Genomic DNA, 24,119 nt, shown 5'->3' on the forward strand with positions numbered 1-24,119 from the left:
TAAACAGATTTGAAGTAGAAGTGGATGATGTGGAGGGAGAGGCGTCGGTGGGTGGAGGAGGTGGCACGGGGCTGTATATACAAACCCGGAAGAGTCATCTACAGTGATCTAAAGTACTGAACAGACAGACAAATAGGGTGACTAATCGCCCAGCCGACAGATAGGTATGAGGAGATAGGAGTGGAGGAGGAGGAGGAGGAGGCAGAGGGGGAGGAGGGTGTGGAAGGGGAGGTCATGGGTTGAAGGAGGACGTGAAATGGAGACAGAGGTGGAGAAGGACGTGGAAGGGGAGGCAGAAGTGGAAAAAAAATGTGGAGGGCGAGGCAAGGGTGGAGTAGTCTATGAAGGAGGAGGTGGAGGGTGGAGGTCTTGGATTTAATGAGGATGTGAAAAATAGGCAGCAGAGGTGGAGGAGGACGTGGAAGAGGAGGCAGGAGTGAAAGAAAAGGGATGTGGAGGGTGAGGCAAAGGTGGAGTAGGCTATGGAGTGGGAGGGTGTGGAGGAGGAAGGTCAGAGCTGGAGGAGAACGTAAAATGGAGGCAGCAGGGGTGGAGGAGGATGTGGAAGAGGAGGCAGGAGTGAAAGAAAAGGGATGTGGAGGGTGAGGCAAAGGTGGAGTAGGCTATGGACGGGTAGGGTGTGGAGGAGGAAGGTCAGAGCTGGAGAACGTGAAATGGAGGCAGCAGGGGTGGAGGAGGATGTGGAAGGGGAGGTAGGAGTAGAAAAAAATGGGATGTGGAGGGTAAGGCAAGTGAAAAAAAAGGGGACATGGTGTGGCAAGGGTGGAGTAGGCTATGGGGGGAGGGGGGAGGGGGGGGAGTCAGAGCTGGAGGAGGATGTGAAATGGAGGCAGGGGTGAAGGAGAACGTGGAAGGGGAGACAGGACAGTGAGGCAAGGATGGAGTAGTCTAAGAAGGGGTATAGAGGTTAGGTTTGGTTAGGTAAGGTAAGGTAAGGTAAAGTATAGAGGTTAAGTTAGGTTACTGTGGGGTGGGTTAGGTTGCATAGGTTAGGTTAGGTTAGGTTAGGTAAGGTAAAGTAAGGTTAGGTTTGGTTAGGTGAGGTTAGGTTAGGTTAGGTAAAGTAAGATAAGGTAAGGTATGGTAAAGTATAGAGGTTAGGTTACTGTGGATTGGGCTAAGTTAGGATAGGTTAGGTTAGGTTAGGTTAGGTAAGGTAAGGTATGGTAAAGTAAGGTTAGGTTACTGTGGGGTGGGTTAGGTTAGGATAGGATAGGTTAGGTTAGGTTAGGTAAGGTAAGGTAAGGTATGGTAAAGTATAGAGGTTAGGTTACTGTTGGTTAGGTTAGGATAAGTTAGGTTAGGTTAGGTAAGGTAAGGTAAGGTATGGTAAAGTAAGGTTAGGTTAGGTTAGGTTAGGTTAGGTTAGGTTAGGTAAGGTAAGGTATGGTAAAGTAAGGTTAGGTTAGATTAGGTAAGGTATGGTAAAGTAAGGTTAGGTTAGGTATATATAGGCAGCCAGAGGTAGGGTAGGAGTGGAGAAGATGGAGGGTGGAAGGCAGAGGCGGCTTAAGCACACAGACCCGGAAGAGCCATCCCCAGGAGTCGTGACATGACGCTGACAGAACGAGGACATTGTAACTCTAGCGGCAGGAGAGGCGGCAGGCGGCGGACCTAAAGGATGGCTGTGACGGGGCGCTGTTGGTGGTGGTGGCAGGGACGAAGAGGGAGATGTTGAAATCCTATAGTGGCAGGTGCGGCGAAGGTCCCGCTGGGGAAGAGGTTGATGGGTACGGTGCTCTGGGGTAAGGATGAAGGGGAATGGGGATGCAGTGTTTGGGAAGAGGTGGATGGGTACCGTTCTCTTTATTCCGGAAAGGTGAGGGAGATTTGGATGTACGGTAATGTTTGGGAAGAGGTTGATGGGTACGGTACTCCACAATGCGGAAAGGGTAAGAGGTGAAGGGAGATTTGGATGTACGGTAATGTTTGAGGAGAGTTTGATGGGTACAGTACTCTGGGGTAAGGATGAAGGGGAATGGGGATGCAATGTTTGAGAAGAGGTGGATGGGTACCGTTCTCTTTATTCCGGAAAGGTGAGGGAGATTTGGATGTACGGTAATGTTTGGGAAGAGGTTGATGGGTACGGTACTCCAAAATGCGGAAAGGGTAAGAGGTGAAGGGAGATTTGGATGTACGGTAATGTTTGGGGAGAGTTTGAAGGGTACGGTACTCTATATTGCGGAAGGGGTAATAGGTGAATGGACTGTGGAGGTATCGTGTTTGGATAGAGGTGATGGATGCAGTGTTGAGGAGGCGTTAATGGGTTAAGGTATAGTGTTGAGGTAATGTACAGTATTGTGAAGTTGTAGTGATGGAGATGGAGTGATGTGCATGGATGTAGTGTTGGGGCGATGTATAGAGGCAGTGAAGATGTAGTGTAAGGGTAATGTGTACAGTTATGGGGAGGCGTAGTGACATGGAAGATTATCGTACTCAGAGCATAGTATATACCGATTTCTGACGCCTAACTATTGCCAAGAAACATCAGGATCTAACTCTTTTAACGATAACTATAAATGAGTTTCGTTATTGGAGCCCAGAAGACAGTATTGGGGTAGGAAGTCGGGAAATATAAGCGGCTGAGTACGACAGTCTGGGAACGTTGGTAATGCGTATAGGCAGAGGCATAGCTGTTGACGTCACGAGGGGCGATAGACATGACTCGCTCTTGACTAGCTGAAAGGCGGCAAACAGGAGACAGTTCAACGTTGCCAGATTGTCGTACTCAGCTTCCTATGTTTGCCGATTTCCGACCCAAAAACTGCCTCCTCGACCCCAATAACTGCCTTCATATATAGTTATCGTTACAATGGTTAATAATTGGTGTTTTTTTAGATATAGCTATGGCTCAGACCAGCGTTGCCAGAGTATCGTATTCACCACAACGTATTTATTATTTTTTAAGCCTCAGACTTTCGTACCTACACAAATAACGACAGAAAATCATGAAAATTAGCATTAAAACTGTTATTTGTTGAAGTTTGTGTTTTTTGCTATAGTTATCGTCAAAAACTACGAAAATGCAATACGATGAGTACGACAATTTTGCAACGCTGGCTCAGACACCGGTAAATACGAGGCTCTGAGTACGATAGTCTGGCAACGGTGACTGGGGACTGGAGAACCGCACAAACAGTTCCCATTAAACACGACTTTAGGGCAAACATTTTACAGCGTTTCAGTTTCATGCTGGGGTCGGTTTTCATATGATACCAACGAAGATTTTTTACAGGCGCCGCGCTTCATATCCTTTTTTCATGGTCATCGGAGAAGTAGATGTGTGTGAAAAAGGAACGCAATCTAATATTTACACTCAACGGAGGGCGGCGGGCCAGAGGGTGGGGGTGGGCGGGGCATACCACACTCGGGGAGGTCGACAACCCTGCTGCTGGGGAGATACTTATGCTCCCTGACACCCCCTGACCCGCGGGATGGAGGTGACGTGTGTTTAAGGGGATGAGTCAGGAGGCCGTGGAGGGGCTGGGGGCTGGGGGACTATGCCTCTAGATGGGTCAATGGGCTTCTGGGTCTTTAAAGGTTGGGATCGTTGAAAGGGAAAGGTTGGTATTGTCAGATACTCCCAACCCTCACACCAACCATTTCCAAACGCCAAAAAGGGAGGTTAATCAAGTTCTAATGAGTGTTCTTTTAGGTTCACGGTACAGAAGAAGGCTCAGACTACCACCAGGATCATAAAAGTACCCCTGGAAATGCCTAAACTCCCACGAGAGACTAGTAAATTACGTGTTCTTGGGTGCAGAAATGTTTAAAAATATAGCCCCTTTTAAAGCCTCAGGGTAGGGTGAGATGCTGCGGACTTTTTTTTTTAATATGTGGAGGTGTTTAAGATTAGGTTCGGGAGGGATATATACAGAGGAAGCCCATGACGTATCTAGGAACCGAGGGAGCCTGCTGATGGAATAGTCTAAGGGGTACTGGGGGTGTGGGGGGGAAGGTCGAGGGTCAGGTTATATCCTAGAACCCTCGAAGGCGCGCACGGTGTAGGTTACTTGCCTAATCTTCGTGCTTCTTAAAAATACTTCTTGGAAATACAACGGCCAGGCAAAGCCACCAATAGACTCCGGGAATGATGATGAATGTTGATGAATGACGTTTGACGCAGCTGTGTGTGTGTGTGTGTGTGTGTGTGTGTGTGTGTGTGTTCTTTTAGGGGTTGGTGTCGGTGAGGAAGGTCTGCGTGGTGCTTCAAAGTTGATGATAGTCCAACGCCTACTGACATTATTATCGTGTTGTCTTTATTACTGTTTACGGGAATTCTTGTTTACCCTCTCTCTCTCTCTCTCTCTCTCTCTCTCTCTCTCTCTCTCTCACCCACCCACCCACCCATCCACACACACACACACACACACACACACACACACACATACACCTGAAAGAGAAGTACAACGTTACCCAATATATTAAAAACTCTAGGTATCCTGCATGCGTTTAAGTAAGTAGTATTAATTTTGAGAATCCCATCACTCATAACAACAACACGAAGAAGAAAACGAAGGAGAAGAGGAAAAATATGAGACCAACAACATCAGTAATTATATAATATCTTTAGTCCGCCCATATCCGTTCCCCCCCTCTTCCCCCCCCCACCCTCGTGCCGACCTGACCACCAGCTGATGCTCCTTCAATAGGGAGTAATTTGACCTCTCTTTTGGCCGCTCATTACTCTTGTCTTTGTGGGAAGAGCGATTAGCGGGCTTTTTTTTACACCTTTTTTTTGGTTGCCCTTGAGCTGTTTCTTTAACTGTAAAAAAAAAAAATAATAATAATTGCAAGTCATATTCGGTCCCGTTCTCGTTCCTTGTTTCGTCAGGCTCCATTCTCATTTACACGTATCGGCCATGTTGTTATAATTTTGTTTGTTTTGTATTTGTTTTCTGCCCTAGAGTTGTTTCCTTGGCTGTAAAAAAATAAAAGAAAGTCGGTCATTTGGAAGTGGAAGCATATTTTTATAGTTTTTTTATGGCCACCTTCCCTTCAGCTTGTCCTTCTGTTTTCCTTTGTCGTTTCCTTCTTGCTCTTCTCATTCTCATTTTTCATTGCTCTTTCTTTCGTTTGTCTTATTCTTCCATTTTCTTCTTCATGACACTTTTCGCATTTTTCATATTCCTTATTCCTTTTTTTTTTTTTTCATCCGCATAACATCGTCAACATCACAAACAAAAAAATAGTCCTTACCAGAGAGAGAGAGAGAGAGAGAGAGAGAGAGAGAGAGAGATCAGGTCACTTCAAGGTCTTTCTATCACCGGGAAATATTGTCTGGCCGGGCGTCTAGACTCCTGTCCTTCCCCTTGTCTCTGTGCTTTATTTCTTTACTTTTATCATCGTTATTATATCTAGTAGTTGTAGCAGCAGCAGCAGTAGTAATAGTAGTAGTAGTAGTAGAAGTAGTAGTAGTAGCAGTAGTAGTAGTAGTAGTAGTAATAGTCACCATAATTATCTCCTCACTTGTCATTACTCACCTGCTAACTCGCATTCCCTTCTTTCCTCACGCCCTCCATCCCCTCTTTCCTCGCCTGCTCTGACTCACGCCCTCGGCACGCACATACACTCACGCACACGCACACACTAACCCCAGAAACACGAATCCTAACTCTCCCAGGACAACATGAAGTGAAAACAATCCCAGTCCTTACAGTCAGTCAGTCAGCAGCGTCCATCCTCACACTTTTCGCTCACTCTCCACTCTGTGTCTCGTGAAGTGTTTGGTGACTCGAGGCAGCGAGCGCCACATACCACAAGGCCATCCTCGCCCCGTCATGTTTCTCGTAAAAATATACAAATTAACAGCAGGTCACAGCCTTCCTTGTGTCTATTAAGGTCAGTGGTGGGGGCTGCAAGACCGATCAGCAGGCTCTCTCTCTCTCTCTCTCTCTCTCTCTCTCTCTCTCTCTCTCTCTCTCTCTCTCTCTCGCTGGTCATATGGCTAATTGATTACATATATATTTCAGCGCCAAGATATTAATACATTCTCTCTCTCTCTCTCTCTCTCTCTCTCTCTCTCTCTCTCTCTCTCTCTCTCTCTCTCCTCGAAAACATGCTAAAATCAACTACTTCACTATCAACACGTCTCACATTTCACATTTTGCTTGTTTTTTTTATTTTTTTTATCTCGCTATGCCACGCCCCTCACCCTTTTCCCCTCTTCTCCCTCCCTCCCTCACACCCTTCTCTCTTACGCCCTTTTCCGTCTCTCCCTCCTCTGCTGCTAGCCTCGTTTGGCAAGCGGATGTTGAACTTGAGTCCCATTGTGCCATAGTTACATAGCTGGCGGTGACTCGACCCTGCCCGGTGTCGTGTTCCGTGAGGGCGTGCCGGAAAGGTAGGAGAAGGAGGAGGAGGAAGAAGAGGAAGGCTTTGGAGAAGGAATGAATGGGAAATAGGGATAACATGAATGGGAATGAGAGAGTATGTAGAAAGAGGCCAAAGAAGAGAGAAGCGTGACAGAAAGGTAGAAGGAGGAGGAGGAGGAGGAGGAGGAGGAAGAAGAGGAGAAGAAATTAATGGGAAATGGAGATATCATGATTGGTAATGAGAGAGAACGTTAGAGTGAGGAAGAAGAAGAGAAAGGTAACGGAAAAAGAAAAAGGGAAAGAGGGAAAAAGGAAATGAAAGATGTTACATAAAGAGAGATCTTCCCAATCCTCGTAAAAATGATAATAATAATAATGATAATAATAATAATAATAATAATAATAATAATAATAACAATTGTCGACATTTATGTTAGTTAAATATTTCTTTGGTTTCCTATTCATTATTTTTCTTTATTTCTTACCTTCCTTTCCCCGTTTTATATCATTGTTGTTAGTAAAAGCTCATCACTGCTTGTCGTAGTAACTGGGGGAATTACGTGAAAAAAACCCTCAGTGATGACAAGAAAAAATAGTAGGAAGGTCATTTCCATGGACATCACGTGACCTGGTGGCGGAGCACGCGACATAGTCTCTCTCTCTCTCTCTCTCTCTCTCTCTCTCTCTCTATCTATCTCTCCACAAGTAATGAAAATAAAATGCTTCCTTTATGATATACGATTATGTTATATGATGTACGGTATATATAGGTATGTTTGGAATAAACGTATGAAAAGAAAATTCAGGAGAGAGAGAGAGAGAGAGAGAGAGAGAGAGAGAGAGAGAGAGAGAGAGAGAGAGAGAGAGAACTTAACAAACCAAAATGATACAGAAAGACAAATGTAACTGCTACACACACACACACACACACACACACACACACACACACCACACACACACACACACACACACACACACACACAGGGCCACAATAACACAACAAAACACTGACATAATTCAGATACAAGCGTCAAAAGCAGACAGACAGATTACGTCCTAACCTCTCCGTCCCTCCCCTCCTCACCGAACCTTCAGAGAGGGTCACATGTCGCTGTTCTCAGACGCTCTCCCCTCTCACATTAACCCCTTGACCGCGGATTTCCTACAAGAAGACATCACCAAGCTACAGGAATGGAACAAAAAGTGGCTGCTACAGTTCAGTGAGGAAAAATGTTAAGTCCTGTACCTTGAGAGAGGATATCCAGCATACCAATACCACATGGGAAACACTCCATGCACTATCCACCACAGAGGCAGAGAAAGACCTGGGACTATATGTTATCAGGCTACCAGTGAAAGCCGAATCCGTGCCAATCGCAGCGGACGGGTTAAGGGAAGTTCGTCATTGAGGGGGAGAAATGTTAGGACCATCATAAAGGGAAAGAGATTGATCAGACTATTAGAGAAGATTGTCCTAAAGAGTAGAAGAATATTAAGACTATTATTGAAGAAAACAAAATGGTCAGACTATCCTTAAGAGAAGATTGTCCATGTGGGTAGATGAATAGTTAGATTGTCATTGAGGGATTGACTGTCCTTAACTATTTCCAAAGTTCAAAAAGGAGATTAATGGTGCTTTCATGTTTTTTTTTCCACGTTCATGGTTCAAAGCATCGTCGAAGTACATACCACCAGGGGCATAAAGCTACCCCTGGCAATGCTCACAACTCCTACGAAAGCCTTGTCAAATGTGTGTTTTTTCCACGTTCATGGTTCTACCACCAGGGTGCATACCCCTGGCAATGCTTACAAACCCTACGAACCCTGCAATGCTCTCAAACTCTACGAAAGGCTTGTCAAATGTGTTTTTTTTTCACGTTCATGGTTCAAGCCGTGTCAAATGTGTGTTTTTTCCACGTTCATGGTTCAAAGCATCGTCGAACTACATACCACCAGGGGCATAAAACTACCCGTGGCAATGCTCACAACTCCTACGAAAGCCTTGTCAAATGTTTTTTTTTCTACGTTCATGGTTCAAAGCATCGTCAAACTACCATCAGGCGTTCATGGTTCAAAGCATCGTCGAACTACATACCTCCAGGGGCATAAAGCTACCCCTGGCAATGCTCACAACTCCTACGAAAGGCTTGTCAAATGTGTGTTTTTTTCTACGTTCATGGTTCTAAGCATCGTCAAACTACCACCAGGGGCATAAAGCTACCCCTGGCAATGCTCACAACTCCTACGAAAGCCTTGTCAAATGTGTGTTTTTTCCACGTTCATGGTTCAAAGCATCGTCGAACTACATACCACCAGGGGCATAAAGCTACCCCTGGCAATGCTCACAACTCCTACGAAAGGCTTGTCAAATGTGTGTTTTTTCTACGTTCATGGTTCTAAGCATCGTCAAACTACCATCAGGGTCATAAAACTACCCGTGGCAATGCTTACAACTCCTACGAAAGGCTTGTCAAATGTGTGTTTTTTCTACGTTCATGGTTCAAAGCATCGTCAAACTACATACCACCAGGGGCATAAAACTACCCCTGGCAATGCTCACAACTCCTACGAAAGGCTTGTCAAATGTGTGTTCTTGGGCCCCGAAATGTTAAACAATATGACCCTCTCAAAGGCAGACCCAGAGTGGTGAGAGCAATGTCGGCGCTGTTCTCACAAGCACTGCATCTGGTGACTTTGCATGCTGTTCTTTTCCAAGTCTTCATGAGCCGGTGAATCAATAGCATCGAGGTGTATGTATTACCGCACACCTCCTTCGCCAGTATCCACAGCGCTTCATAATAAGGGTGTACGTGTGTGTGTGTGTGTGTGTGTGTGTGTGTGTGACATCTCTAGTCTAACCTTCCTCTCTTTATCTGGTTTATTTTCATTACTCGAGTTGCTACCATTTTGTTATCGGTTCGTCCTTCTGTGCAGCTTTAAATGCGGTTATCATCGTAACTGTTATCTCTTATCTTAATAGTTGGCCATCACAGTTTACGTTTTTTACATTTAATAATGAAAGAAAATGTTTATATACACCCTTAACTTAGAAAAACATGAACATATAATAATAAAGAAAATCTACGGAGTTACGTTGCCTAGAGATACTGAGAACGAACACACACCATGGCAAGAAATTCATGAAATTCATCACATACAATTCTCGAAAACTAAATCTGCACGTAAATCAAGCATGAAGACAGCCATTTTAAATAATCAAGTAAGCTTTATAGTGTTATGCTTTCTGCAAGGTCTATGAAGATCTTAAAGGCGAGAGTATTAATTAAATGGGTCCAAAATCGGTTTTCTTGCCCCAGTTTGCACAGGCTCGTCCGAGGTGGCCTGCAACTTATGCACAGTGGAGCCGATGGTGACGCATGCACACACCGAGAAGCTCGGAGCCTTCTGTTGCTCCACAGTGAAAAACATGTGTATCAGCCTACCTCTGTATACAACTAGCCCCGATCTCCCAATGTCCCCATGTAACAAAACCAATTAATATCCCATTATTACATAAGTGTCAGTCAGGGGAGAAAGAAGTGCTTAGAAAGCATTACTTTCGTATGCATTTTGTTGTTAATTATTCTGGATAGTGACGAAAACTACACATGCATTCATCGACACTCTGCTTAGGGTTTACTGTACGAAGGAAAAACTCGACGAAAGTGAATTGGAGCGTAAACATTGAATAGTATTAAAATAATAAATGTTTATCTATCTTTATATTGGACACAATTTTTACACTTAATAAAGTTTCTAATTACTTAATTATATAAGCTTTTCCATTATATGGGAACTGGTCTGCAGGTGTATGATTGTAAGTTCGGTGTATTGCATATTAAAGCTAAGGCAAACATGTCAAGGCCCACCGTCCCTCTCACCGCCATAACTCTGTGTCTTCCTCCAGCACCAGCAGCACCATGCGGCGGAGGGGGCGGCCGAGGCAAGGGATGGGGAGCGCGGCGTCACCGTGCGGCCCTGGAAGGGTTGGCGCCGCTGGTGGGAGACTCAGGTGAGCGCAACACTGACTCCTTTACCCCGCCATCATCATCACCATCGCTATAAAGATAGCAGTAGTAGTAGTAGTAGTAGTAGTAGTAGTAGTAGTAGTAGTAGTAGTAGTAGTAGTAGTAGTAGTAGTAGTAGTAAACAGTCATTATTGTCACTTCCATCACTGTAATTATCATTATTTATTTACGCATGAGCAACAATTGGCTATGAGGTTAAGCTATTTTTAAATTAGTAATACAAAATGCAACTTGAAATATGCTATATTTTGTCTGTCATTATATATGTTTCTTTTTAACAATTAATGATTAAAAGCCTCCAATTCTTTTGGAGATACATCTCCATGCATCTAACATATAAGACAGGACGTATTGTTAGTCACTCGACATTCGGGGAGTACATTACGGTGGTACCACTCAGACGTATACGAAGGACTATATATAGTTTCTTTTCATCAAACACGTTAAATTACATGACTTATTTTCTTAATTATTTAGTTTCATTAGGAGACGTTGTTTCCGGAATTCTGTATTCCTGAAAATTTTGTAGTTACTGTGCTTTCTACTTTTTTCTAAACTCTTTGGTCTTCTCTGTTTCCCTGTGACCGCCTTAGTCCGGGGACGGCCGCGGCCGCCCATACGGCCACCACCAGCACCTGGTCCGCCCGCGGCCCCTCCCACACGGCTCAGGCAGCTCAGGCTCCGACAGCCACCCGCTGGGAGGCCGTGGCTCAAGGCGACTACCTAACGCCTTGATCAACGCCAGTCCCGCCCTGGGTATGCCTCGTGTGTGTGCGTGTGTGTGTGTGTGTGTGTACCTTAGTTTTTGGGTACGAGTATTATATGTCTTTTTCTCTTAAGCTATACGATTTTGATATAAAATATGCTTTTCCCACTCTTATTTGGTTAGCATTTTCACGATACTTCTACAAATGTGCAACTCAATAATATTCTTTCCCTTACGTGTTCCCTGCAGGCGGATTCTCACAGCTGGGGGGCGGGGCGGCAGGAGTGGGGGGAGCGGCGGGGCAACAGGACCTGGCGACGATGGACCTCGGAGAGCTGGCGGGCGGCTTGTATAGCGAGTGGACCAACTGGTCACGCTGCTCCCGACGCTGCAGACAGAGGCGCCGAAGGTCCTGCCGCGTACCCATCGTGTGCGGGTCAGCCGTGCAAAAGGTGTGTGTTTCTGCGCGCGCGTGTGTGTGTGTGTGTGTGCGTGTGTGTGTGTGATTCTAATAAGTACATGTCATGACTATCTATCTATTCACATATCTATCCTGGTTCCTGGTATCCATCTCTCCTGTTGTTATATTGACGGCAGGGGGTTCAGTAACTTGTCAACGCCTCACTCCTACTTTCCTTCCCTTTACACTATCTCATGCATCTTTCGCCTCCTTGCCCGTCTTAACATTCCTTCAGACATGCTCTCCAATTCTTACCTTGTCACACACTCCCTTCTTATGCCTCTACCTTCTTTCATTCACTCATATCCTTCCCTCCCTTATGTTTTTTTTATACACATATAGTTCTGTTTTACTCATTTATCTTCCCCTACCAACCAATCGCCTCCTTTCTACCCCTCTTCCCTGTCCTTTCCCTCACACACTCCTCGCCTTTCCCTCCTTGTTCCTTATCGTGTAATACTGTTCTGTTCTACTCCTTTACCTTCCCTTACAGACCAATCACCTCCTTTCTACCCCTCTTCCCTTTCCTTTCCCTCACACACCCCTCGCCTTTCCCTCCTTGTCCCTCATCGTGTAATACTGTTCTGTTCTACTCCTTTACCTTCCCTTACAGACCAATCACCTCCTTGCTACCCTTCAACCCTTTCCTCTCTCTTACACACCCTTCGCCTTCTTGCCCCTAAGGAGGAGAGGACTTGCTCGGGCGGGCGCTGCGGGAGGCGACCTTTCCACATCATACGCCCCGAGGAGTTCTCACGCCAGCCGCCCCGGAACGATATGCGTGTCCTGCTCAACTTCAACGCCATGTTCTATACCCGCTGGTCTCGCTGGTCGTCCTGCAGTAGGTCTTGTCTCACCCGCAGATACAGGTCAGAGCCTCCCGTTGCCGGTTGGTTTTCCCTCCCCTCAAGTCTTTTCTGCTTCAGTTTGCTTCCTTTTGTTTTTGTATGTTCCTATTCGTGGTCTTAGTTGTGGTTATGTTCCAGTAACTATCTCCTCCTCGTATCCACCTCCTCCTACTCCTTCCTCCTCCTCCTCCTTCTCCTCCTCCTCTTCATACTCTTCCTCATACTCTTTCTCATACTCGTCTCCTCATCCTCATATGTCTCTTCTGTACCCACTTCGATTATTTGCATTAGAAATTTCAGGTCGTTGAATGAAGTTCGGTGAAGATGTTATGAACTTTTTTCAGCTTTTAAAAGAGATGTGCTCCCTCCCCTCCCTTTTCTGTTTCTCTGTCTGTCTGTCTGTCAATCCTAAATCCATCAACAGTAGATAATTTATTTACGGAGATATCCAATTACAAAAATGTTTGGGTCATTGTCCGTAGAGTTTTTTGCTTTACACGTGATGATAATGTTTTGATACTAGACCATTAAATTTTAGTCATTATTTACATGTTTTTACATACACTGAGTCTGAGTAAATCATAAAATGTAATGTTCAATCATGATCTGATGTTTGATAAATGTGTAATGTGATTTGTCTCTCTCTCTCTCTCTCTCTCTCTCTCTCTCGTATTTTTTGGATAATTTCATCGTAATGCGATGTTCTTATCACTATTTTTTTATTCTAATTTCAAAACATCAAAATATAAAACTCTTGAGAAAGATTTGAAAAGCAACATTACAAAGAGATGTTTGATATTACTTCCTTACTTAAATTTTCCAGATACTCAGTAAAGTTAAACTCATTGAACATCGCATACATACATAATACCTTTCATATACATAATCTGCAGAAAAGCAAGTCTGACCACTAAGTTGTTATTTGTTGCTGACGATTCCTATAACTCACCCATAGGATCATCAAGTAGTAGGCCTTCGTTTAACTTTTCTCGTATCTATTCGCGTATAATGAAAAAAAACTATGTGGCCTTGATTTCACTCCCCCCGCGTGTACATGCTCAGGTCCTGCAAGTACCCGTTGTTCTGCGGCGGCAGCGTGGTGCACGAGGAGGCCTACTGCTACGTGGAGGGCTCCCTCTGCGAGAAGTGGTACCGCCGCAGCCGCCACCCGTCCTCTTCCCGCCGTCGCAAGGTCGCAGACGTGAACAGTGAGTCGAACCCGGCATCCGTTTGTTACCTTCTGCCTCGTCCTCGCTCTTCCTTCCTACCCTGCCTCGTCCTCGTCCGTGTTGTTCTTACCTCCATTCTCCGCCCTCGCATATATCCTTCTACCCCATCCTCCTCCTCCTTCCTCATCCATGTCTTTTTTTCCTCCTCCTGTGGGTGACATACGTAAACAGTGAGCTGACCCCGTGACCGGCTGTTTGTCACCTTCTGCCCCGTCTTTCCTCTTCCCTCATACTGTGTCTCCAGCCTTGTCCTCGTTGGTCTTACCTCCATCCTTCGCCCTCACCTTTGCCCTTCTCCCCCTCCTCCTTCCTCTTCTTCTGTTGTGTCCTCTTTACCTTCTCCTCTTTCTCATGTTCTTCCTAGTCTTCGAAGTACTTTCTTCTATTATTTTTTCTTAGATGGCTAAATTTGAATTGTGAATATTGTTTATAATAATTTTACTCATACACAACTACGTTAAAAATATCGGTGCATTTTTTGTACAATGGTTTAGCATCTCTAAACAGTCTAACGAGAATGGCTCACCCACTCCTCTCTTACTAGTCGTTTCCTTAACAAATTGAATTAAAAATAATTCCTACACTAGAGGTTGCACATCCCAAGAGCTTACCACTTCTATATCATTCCAGTTTATAGTTCTGTTGAAATCACCAGATGATTCTACTTTTTTATTTCATTTATACTCCATCTTTTGCAATAGCACTTTTCTATTTTGCAGTATATATCCTACTAGATCATTATACACATACTCTTTCACAGCACGTTGCATGGCGCAGCATGTACAAAGTTACTACCGTTATACTTCCTTCTCTGTGTGTAATTATATATTGATAATAGTTCAACCAGTGCAGGCGTCTATTCAAACTTCACTTCGATAACATGTTTTGGCGGGGGAGTGTTTAGTAATTATAGAAAATAATCCAAACTGACATAGTTCTGACATACAGTTTGAACTTTGAATGGCGGGACTAGTTAAATACATGCATTGTATCTGCAAACACTCCCGCATCGTGTGACCCACATTGCCGCGTCCCTTCCCAGCCACGCCCTCTCCCGCCTCGCCACCGCGGCGCCCCGTGGAGGCCTCGCTGCCCCAGAAGTGCGGCGTCAGCAACGTGACGTCTTCTGCGTTAGATCTCCGCATCATCGGCGGCAGGATGGCGCAGCCCGGGGAGTGGCCGTGGCAGGTGGTCATCCTTAACCGTTACCACGTGAGTAAACTTCTTTTGCTGTCCCGGTCTGAGAGGAGCTGGTGGGCCGCTCCAGAGGTCCACTGCTTGGTGTGGGGGATCCGAGTTTTCCTCCTCACTGTTCCCATCGAATGATTAACTGTGCTTTTCCACCTAAACTCACCAAGGGGAGGTAAGTTTCCAGTAAGCCTATACAGCATGCCAATTCATGTATTTGAATGCTACGAAGAAGCTTGACTGCTATTCCGTACGGTGCATACTCTTTTATTTAGAAAAAAAAATTGTAGTATACTTTTCATTAGTTGCATTTTTTTTAAAGTTTTAAAGTATGATAAATTTGTGTACGTATAGGAAGGTGTAAGAATATTTCAATAATCATTCACGTGAATACACTAAGCAGTCCCATGATGAACCAACAACGTCACTCACGCGTCTTTCCGCCGGTCATGTGATCTAGTGCAGCGAAGTTCTCAAAACCTCTGCCACGCTTTATTTTGCATGTTTTTTACTGTTTTTTACAGGACGCGTTCTGCGGCGGGACGCTGGTTGCCCCTCGCTGGGTGCTGACGGCGGCTCACTGCGTCAAGAGGAAGCTGTACGTGCGCCTGGGCGAGCACGACCTGGCGGTGCACGAGGGACCCGAGATAGAGTACAAGGTAGGACGCTCTGCCGGACGCTTCCAGGTCAGAGGCGTGCCGGCGGGTCTTGGGTTGAGTTTTTATGATTCCATTTTGACAGTGGAGAGCAGAGGTAAGTATTTTCTCTATTCCGATGGCCGTGCCTTTGAGAGGATTGTCCAGATTGTCCCACTATCACTAACCCGGCAACAGCGGGGATCATGTTTCTTAATGGTCCCTCTAAGCGAGAAAAATTAGTAAAAATCATCCCTCACACAAACCATTTCATAATATATATCAAAGCATTTGTGATCAGATTATGTATCATCTATTTTGGTGGGTTTATATCATGGCACAAATTTGGCCCGTCGCTGCTACCGGGCTGAAGACTCTCACCAAGGCCATCTGTCAAAATAGTGATGGCGGAACCCCTCTCCCTGCCTGGTGGTCAAATATTACTGCCTTACTTCTCTGACATTGCAGGCTGTAAGTGTTCATAGTTCCAAACAGTAGCGGTGCCGTCCTAGCTGTGCCTTGACCGAGAGTATGTTACTTCGAAAAAGAATATAGGTCATGCCCACATTGAAGACTGGGTTGCTAAGTATATCCTCGTTAGGTGCATACTGTGTAGCGTGTACCAACTCATTTATTCCGTCCTTATCCTGTCACGAGCCTCTGCACACCCTCTTATCATTTTGCTGATGATTAAAGCTACGTCCAACGTCTCCGCCTGTGAAGAAAAAAAAAAAATTCGGTCGTCCCCTTGAGCAAAACTGATGCAGAGAAGCTAGGGGACTTGCGAAGTATTCTTAGTAACACTTTTTTGTGCATGAATTGCATCATATTACAATGGCGAGCTATCACTGCAGAAAATCCTGTTTGTATTTTATATGTAGTGTAACAAGTTGAAGTAACGGTATTTGATGTTTGTCGATAGCAGAAAATGGACGGCTTTGTTCAGAAAGTGTGAAACGATATCTCTATTGATAATTTAAAGTATGACATTGTAAGCCTCAGGAACTACTCAAGTGACTTCCGACTTGCAGACCACGCAGACAAAACTTAAACCCTGCATGAAGAAATGAGGCTGAAAAGTTAATAAGATTACCGGGAAACCCATCACTGGGATGAGCTAAAATTGTCTGTCCCAAAGGAAGGTTACCGCCTAATGACACGGCCGAAACCCAGGAGACCCCTTGGTCGACACAGGGGCTGTAGCCTGAACGTCCGGGCGGCAAACCCGTCTGGCGACACAGCGTCTATGCCACTGCGCCGCTCAGACACGGACTTCGAGGAGGATCAAGATAGGTGATGCCAAGATGAGGCTTAAGTGAAGTTGTAGTGTACGTAGCCCCCCCCCCCCCCACACACACACACATACACATATTCAATCACAACGCCCCGTCCTTTTCTGCAGGTGGCGCGGTCGGTGGTCCACCCCCACTACGACCCGACCACGGTGGATAACGACGTGGCGCTGCTGCTGCTGCCGGAGCCCGTGGAGCCCGGGCCGCACGTGTCGCCCGCCTGCGTGCCGGAGCAGGACGCGGAGCTGCCGGTCGGGGAGTCCTGCACCATCATCGGCTGGGGAAAGGAGCGCAACACACACTTTTTCGGCACAGACGTACTCAACGAGGCCGAGGTGAGCTGGTGGCTTGACCTGCGCTAGGAGGGGAAGAGTCGCGGCGCTTGGCGAACAGAGAGAGGAAGAGATGAATGGAGGGAGTGGAGGACGATGCGACAATGAAATGGGTGTTTAGAGGAAATGTGTGTGTGTGTGTGTGTGTGTGTGTGTGTGTGTGTGTTCTCTCTCTCTCTCTCTCTCTCTCTCTCTCTCTCTCTCTCTCTCTCTCTCTCACACACACACACACACACACACACACACACACACACACATATTACCTCCATATACCTTTTCATGGTCAGTGTTCTCCCTTCCTCCCTCCGTTTGTCCGCCTCCGCTTAGTGAGGGGAGTAAGAATGCTTTCCATGCTGTCAGTCTATTATTGTCTGTTTTTATTACATTTTATAATCATTTAAATTTTCATGATATCTTTGTCATTATACCTCTAGATCACAGAATTAATTAGAGCATGATGTATGTTTTTACTCGATTTTGAAGTCATTAAGGCGCAAGATGTTCCTAATAATTTTACATGACAAGAGAAGATGTTTTAAGTTCTAGGCACAAAGTAGTAATCTCATACAAGGACGTGTCGTGATTGCATAAGTGGTCTAGAGCGTCTGAAGTAACCGGGCGGCAAACTCCAATAACACCAACTCCCCGTCCCTGCAGGTGCCCATCATCGACAACAAGATGTGCGAGGCCGTCTACGAGGACTACTATATCACCTCCAACATGTTCTGCGCGGGGTACAAGCGAGGGCGGGTGGACTCCTGCGCAGGGGACTCGGGCGGCCCGCTGCTGTGCCACCGTCAGGGCCGATGGTGAGTCAGCTGTCTTTTTTTTTTTTTTACAACATAGGAGACAGCTCAAGGGCACAAAAAAACGAAACAACAATAAAAAAAAGCCCGCTACTCGCTACTCCTAAAAAGAATCCAAAGAGGTGGCTTAAAGAGGGGTCAGTTTCGAGAGGAGAGGTGTCCTAGCTGATACCCTCCTCCTCGTCACCAGGTAGGAAGGAGTGAAGGAAGCAGGAGCTGGGGACTTACCGATCGTCTTCTTTACAGGCACATATACGGCATCACGTCCTTCGGTGAGGGGTGCGGCAAGAAGGGGAAGTTCGGGATCTACGCGAGGGTCTCCAACTACAGGACGTGGATTCAGTCCGTCATCACCACCATTCACTCCTGAGCACCCTCTGCTACTGCCTCGCCATGCAGTCCCTTGTGTCGCCGCGCGAGGGAGGACTAAGACTTTAAATGAAGTTCACGTCCGCAGTGTACCTAGGCATCGGTGGTTCAGTGGTGGAAGCAAGTGCGGTACAACTGGCCCCGTGCACGTCCTGACCACCGTAGCAGCTCGTTGTTTGTGTGTTGGAGAGCATAACTCAGCTTTAGTGATTGCGTTTGTTTGTTTTGTTTTTGTTGATTTCGTTTTCTTCAATCGAGTGGTGTCAATGTTGAGGTTATGTTCGAAAGATGCAACTATTTATGCGAGAAATTCAGGCATATTAGATATTTGTTTCAGAATATCAGGCGAAAAGCCATGCATAGAATTTTCTCCTCGCTGTAAGAGTGCAGGCGTGGATATCCCCCGAGGCCTCCTCCGTGAAGGGCAAAGAGAGGCCGTCTGCGGCCCGAGGCGACGAGATGTGGTCCAGGACCTCCTGACGAGTGGCCCGATACCTTCCTCCCTTCGTCAGCGTCCCCGTCACCTGAGCACCTGAACGTGACCTGACGAACGTGATATATCACACACACACACACACACACACACACACACACACACACACACACACACACACACACACACACACACACACACACTTACGAAAGAAATAATATATTTATAGCTCTATATAGCATTTATACTTTTTTATAATAAAAATGTAACAAAATGTGCTGATATCACTCATCAAGGGATACGAATGGGAACGGAGCAGGATGCAGACAATGTGTTCTGCTTTGGCCCGTGTCACGCCGGAAACGTGAAAGCGTTCGCGGCTGGCTCAGTGCATAATTACGGTAATGATCTACTCAGTGTCGATGGCCCACAACGCTAACTCGACACCATGTGGCCGTGAAGAAGGGATGGCAGAGGTGGAAATTTTCGAACGGTCTTCAGGTAAGGCATTTGTCTTTGATTCTCAATGATGAAAGGACGAAAAAGTCATCTTAGCAGCTCTTCGTGACTCTTTAGGTACAATATTCATACCGAAAAACCGAAAAACTGTAGAGATGTATGACTGAAAAGTGACTTGCGTCAACTATCCAAACACATGTATGTCCGCTTCAGCCGCACGCCAGTTCACTCCTCGGACGTCAGGCTCAGCATGAAGACACTCGTCCTCCTCCAGCTCTGCTTCGTCATGCTGCTCGTGTTGCCGCTCTCTGAGGTGGCAGGAGCCCCACTCAATAATATATTGAACACCGTGACTCCTCCGTGCCCCACTTGTTACACTGAAAGCAACGGGCAGTGCTTCTTTCAGTACTATAACTTTAAGTGCTGGTTTGGAGGCGGCATCACCTTGGACATGGGATCATCGTCGTTGGTGATATGAGATTCTTCCGTTTGCCAAGTAAGTGTGTTCAAATACAAGAAGCTTCTTCCTTTTACACAACTCCAGCGTCTCTGGTCTGAACGTTACTCCGTGCTCGGGCTCAGATTTTCCAGATGGATACAATGTTTATGTATTTTATCCAAAATTTGTAATTAGATGAATAAGAAATATCAGGTGAGAAGTCAGGTTAATTGATTTTTATGCATTGCGATCACATACAAATACACACACAACAAAAGAAAAAAAGAAACCGCCGCTGTCGCATTCTCCACGAAGCAGCTTTGTGACGCTGTTCCGGTTCAGAGATTTAATTTAGATGTCCATCATAGCTCCTTTACAGTGAGGGAGGCATGCTAGCAGGAAAGAGTAATATTCTGCGATTCATTTGTTTTCACATATACTAATTTACGTGCGATGGAAATTAGACTATAAGAATTCAGTGCCTCCTTTTCATTAATATGCTGTCGACCATATTATCTCTAGTATCGAATCCTTGAACCTTAGTTGGAAATTTGAACTGAGGTCCAAGGATTCGCAACTAGACATATGATGGGGAGAGAATATTTACGAAACTGAGGCCTTGTAGAGAAGGGCCTCATTTAGAAATAATTTTTGGTACTTTGAAGGACTCCTAGCGGGCCTGAGGCAAAGCAGTCGGCGCACAGCCTCCCCTGGTGCTAATTCTTCCTCAGGCTGACTGATTTTTTTATTTAGTAAATTACATAATTGTACACTGACCTACTAATACCTATATAGATGCCTATTGAAAAAATACGTGTTGGACTTAGATAAGGTGAACTAAGGCAAATTATTATTATTATTGTTATTATTATTATTATTATTATTATTATTATTATTATTATTATTATTATTATTATTAGGAGTAGTAGTAGTAGTAGTAGTAGTACTAGTAGTCGTAGTAGTAGAGTCGTAACAGCTCTTGCTGCGCCCCACCGCCGCGCCGCCGCTGGCCGCACGGTGGGGTTGATTCATGTCCTCCTAAACAAGATCTATAGAAGGAGATCTTGCTCATAAAGAGGCACGTACAGAATCCCAAACTTAGATTTATTTTTCAAGACAGGGTTTCATACTCCTTTGGGTGGATAGTCACGCACAGAATAACTTTCTCAAACAAGCCAATGCTTTCAAGGTAATTTCAGTTTCCTTTAGTTTGCGACAATGAATTTGAAAAAACCTATAATAATTATCATTCCAGCCCGTTAGGTCATGTTCACGTATGTCGTGTTTTTTTCCTAAATTCTTTCTTCTCAGCAGTGCCGTGGGAACAGCTAGCTAACGAGAGGCGAGCCAAGTATAAGTGTCACGTCCACAGAAACAACGCCGAGTTGCAGCCACCGCTTACACCGCCTTCTACAGTAGACTCACCACTACACAGATAGGAAATGAGATCATGACTACTGAAATAAATCAAATACACTGAGAGCACCATTCAAAGTGTCACCCCGGGAGCCTCTCCAGTCTCTACATCAAAATCCAGTCGCAGCATTTTTGTGTGCGAACATGTTTTTCCGCTGCCTGCTGCTGCTGCTGCTGCCGCCCGTGCTGCTGCCCGTGCTGCTGCTGCCAGTGTCTGCCTGTACGTGGGGTATCTGGAGTGGTTGACTGGTTTCCATGTAATGTGGCAGTTGAATCAGATTAAACAACCTTCCTTTTGGAGTTTCCTTTTTATTAAGTATTTTCTTCTTTCTCCTACATTACGCAGATTCCATTGCTAGATATTAGATTGAGATAGTACACACACACACACACACACACACACACACACACACACACACACAACAAAATTTGCCGGTTGCGTTATGCCTAAAGTTGCTGGGCCAAGGCCCGTGCTGCCCCTATAGGGAGGAAGCAATCTTAAAAAAAAAGTGCCAGCAGTGAAGATATTTTAGCTGTGAGAATGGAATGCAAGAATAAAAAGGGCAGACCAGAGAGAGTAGTGGTGGTTGTTGTGTACATGACTGTGGAGGGTGAAGTACAACACCCTTAGGAAAATTGTGAGAGCACACAAGGGAGAGAGTGATTGTTATGGGTGACATGATTGCACACACGGGTATGCAAGGGTGAGCGTGTGAATCGGAACGGGGAAATGTTTGTTGAGTTTGCAAGTGACACGGATTTGGAGTACCTGAATGAAACTCTGGCAGAGGGACGAGTGACCTGAAATGCAAGGGATCAGGAGTCTGCGATTGATTATATATTGGTGAATGGGAGAATGCGTGAATGTGTGTCTCGCATTTGGATAGAGGAAGAGGGAGTGATTGACATAGAGTCTGACCATAACATGTTGACAGTGGAGTGTATGTTGCATGGTAAGAATGAAAGGAGAGAGAAGGACAGGAAAAAGAAGTGGAGGCTGAGGGATGTAGGGTGGGAGAACTTTCAATTAGACCTGAGTGAAAGAAGCTGGATGTCTGGGAGTCTGCATGATGTGGATGTATTAAATGAGGTACTCGTAGAGAATGTGAGAGGAGCTGCACTGCGTCATATAGGGTTTGTGAGAACGAATGTTAGAAAGCGTGTGTGCGAGCCATAGTGGAATGAGGAAGTAAGGGGAGCAAAAAAGGAGCGAAAGAGGTTGAATGTACAGTGTAGACGGCTGAGAATAAAGAGGCATGAAGGTGAAGAGACTGAGAGTGAATATCAAAGTCCATGGGGAAACTATGTGAGGCAGCAGCGACGGACAAAACGGAAGATCATGGATGCAAAGGTTAAGTGTGAGAGAAGTGTGATTCAGACCCTGAGGGAGAAAGGACTTGAGGGCGGACGTGAGTGGTACAGATTCCTGAGAGGTGAGAGGATGTGTGACAGTGAAAATGTGGAAAGTCTGAATTAATTATTAAGGTGAATGACGAAATAATTACAGATAAGTAGAAAATGAGGGAGTTAATTAGAGAGTTTTGGGAAGAAATAGGAGGAGTAGCGGAAGTATTTGGTGTGAGAGAAGGATGTGTGATTATGGAGAGGAGAGATGCAAATGAGTTGAATGAAAGTATCAGTAGGAAGGATGTTGAGAGATGTATGAAAAGACAGAAGAATGGTAAAGCAACAGGACCAGATGAGAGCCCGTATGAGTTGTTCAAAATTGGAGTTGAGGCTGTGATTGAGAGGATGACTGAGTTGTTTAACCAGGTATGGGAAGAAGAGAGAGTGCCGAGTAAATGAAATGAATGTATGTAGAGTGACTCTGATCCACAAGGATGAACATAAAAGTAAGCAAGAACTAAAAAGAACTTAGGCTAATGTTTCACAGGTGCTGCCGATACAAAGGCCTGGCTGGGGGGAAATCTCAAGCCACCTGTGACATCAAGCTCAAGATCAAGACAAATGTAAACAAGAAGGCGTGCACAGGCCTGAAACAGCCCCGTAAAACACTGAAGGAGGAAAAGAAGGGTCTGCCAGGCCGCTACAGCCCTCCAATAGCAACAGCAAAGGTGACAGCTCCGACACTGTGCCTACACCTACAAATGTCTATATACACCACAGCCACACTGATACAGCATTCACGGCAGCTACAGGTCAGATAGAGTGAACTAATCGACACCATAGGCCAGTTTTACAGCCCAGTACAGTAAGTTTATAAGCTCTCCAACCCAATATAAAATACGAAAAAAAGTCCTTGTATAGTGTTTTGCGTTGATATATAAAATTGGAGAATATAGGAACCCACGCAGGGAATCTCTTTTTAGTATTTGGTATTGAGTAGAAATAACGGATCATTGTGGAGGATGTAGTTTGGTGGTGTGGGCGCTTACAACGACTCTGTGTTGGACTGTTTAACTGGCCCCAGGAGACACATCAGGGAGGGCCACTACTTTTTGGTGAACAAAGAATCAGAGATATACAAGAAAGAAAAGAATATTTTAAAACTATCTGGAAAACAAGACACAGAAAAACACAGGAACTGCAGCACAACTAAAGAAGTGGGAGCTGATGCCAAGGCTTATCCCACGCCTACTACTGAACTGAACTGAACTGAGGAGTGACAGGTGGTTAGATACAGCACTAACAGGATAATGGTTAGGTTATTAATTTATCAACAATTGGTTACTACCAGCAGTGGGTTAAATTTAGCATTGGATTGATAAATTACTTTTAGTTTCATTAAATTGAAAAGAATAAGAAGTGAATGTTACAGATGAATATTCTGTAAGTTTCCTTACTATGTTACAATGTTTTCAGGAGAAATGTTTGTATGCAAGAGAATTCCAAATCTGTGCTTGGCATGGGAGTGTTGTGTGAACTCCCGTCTCATAGCAAATGCTGCCAAGATTCCAAGTACAGAGCCTACTGAAAGGAGAAACAAGACTCAAAAGAAGATGCCTGATTTTTCAAAAATTCACAAAAAAGAAGGGAAATTACTGAGAGAAAAGTTGCTGAAGGTAAGATCATCCATACTCTTAACTTTTTATCAACATATCTATATAGATTTGTATGCAATCTGTTGAACTGGTTGCATTGTCCATTAATTCACAGGATTTCTTTCCCTACTCTGTCAGCTTG

At 45.1% G+C, this 24,119-nt stretch overlaps 1 protein-coding gene across 3 annotated transcripts in view; it reads left to right on the forward strand.

Moving 5' to 3' along the window:
* The window catches only part of LOC127009211 (vitamin K-dependent protein C-like), a 33,072-nt gene extending 11,797 nt beyond the window's left edge, over positions 1-21,275 (forward strand). For 2 of the 3 annotated variants that reach the window (XM_050882067.1, XM_050882065.1), the window contains exons 3-13: positions 10,243-10,347; positions 10,957-11,119; positions 11,319-11,521; positions 12,214-12,398; positions 13,440-13,585; positions 14,649-14,818; positions 15,319-15,453; positions 16,832-17,056; positions 17,711-17,862; positions 18,106-19,616; positions 20,874-21,275. In XM_050882067.1, the coding sequence (XP_050738024.1) occupies positions 10,243-10,347; positions 10,957-11,119; positions 11,319-11,521; positions 12,214-12,398; positions 13,440-13,585; positions 14,649-14,818; positions 15,319-15,453; positions 16,832-17,056; positions 17,711-17,862; positions 18,106-18,229 (1,608 nt within the window). In that variant the 3' untranslated portion in view covers positions 18,230-19,616; positions 20,874-21,275. Of the gene's footprint in view, positions 1-10,242; positions 10,348-10,956; positions 11,120-11,318; positions 11,522-12,213; positions 12,399-13,439; positions 13,586-14,648; positions 14,819-15,318; positions 15,454-16,831; positions 17,057-17,710; positions 17,863-18,105; positions 19,617-20,870 lie in introns of all 3 variants that reach the window. The other variant, XM_050882066.1, reaches the window with a different exon arrangement.
* Positions 21,276-24,119: the final 2,844 nt, after the last annotated feature.

Source organism: Eriocheir sinensis, chromosome 40 (assembly GCF_024679095.1).
Source record: "Eriocheir sinensis breed Jianghai 21 chromosome 40, ASM2467909v1, whole genome shotgun sequence".
Lineage (NCBI taxonomy): Eukaryota > Metazoa > Arthropoda > Malacostraca > Decapoda > Varunidae > Eriocheir > Eriocheir sinensis.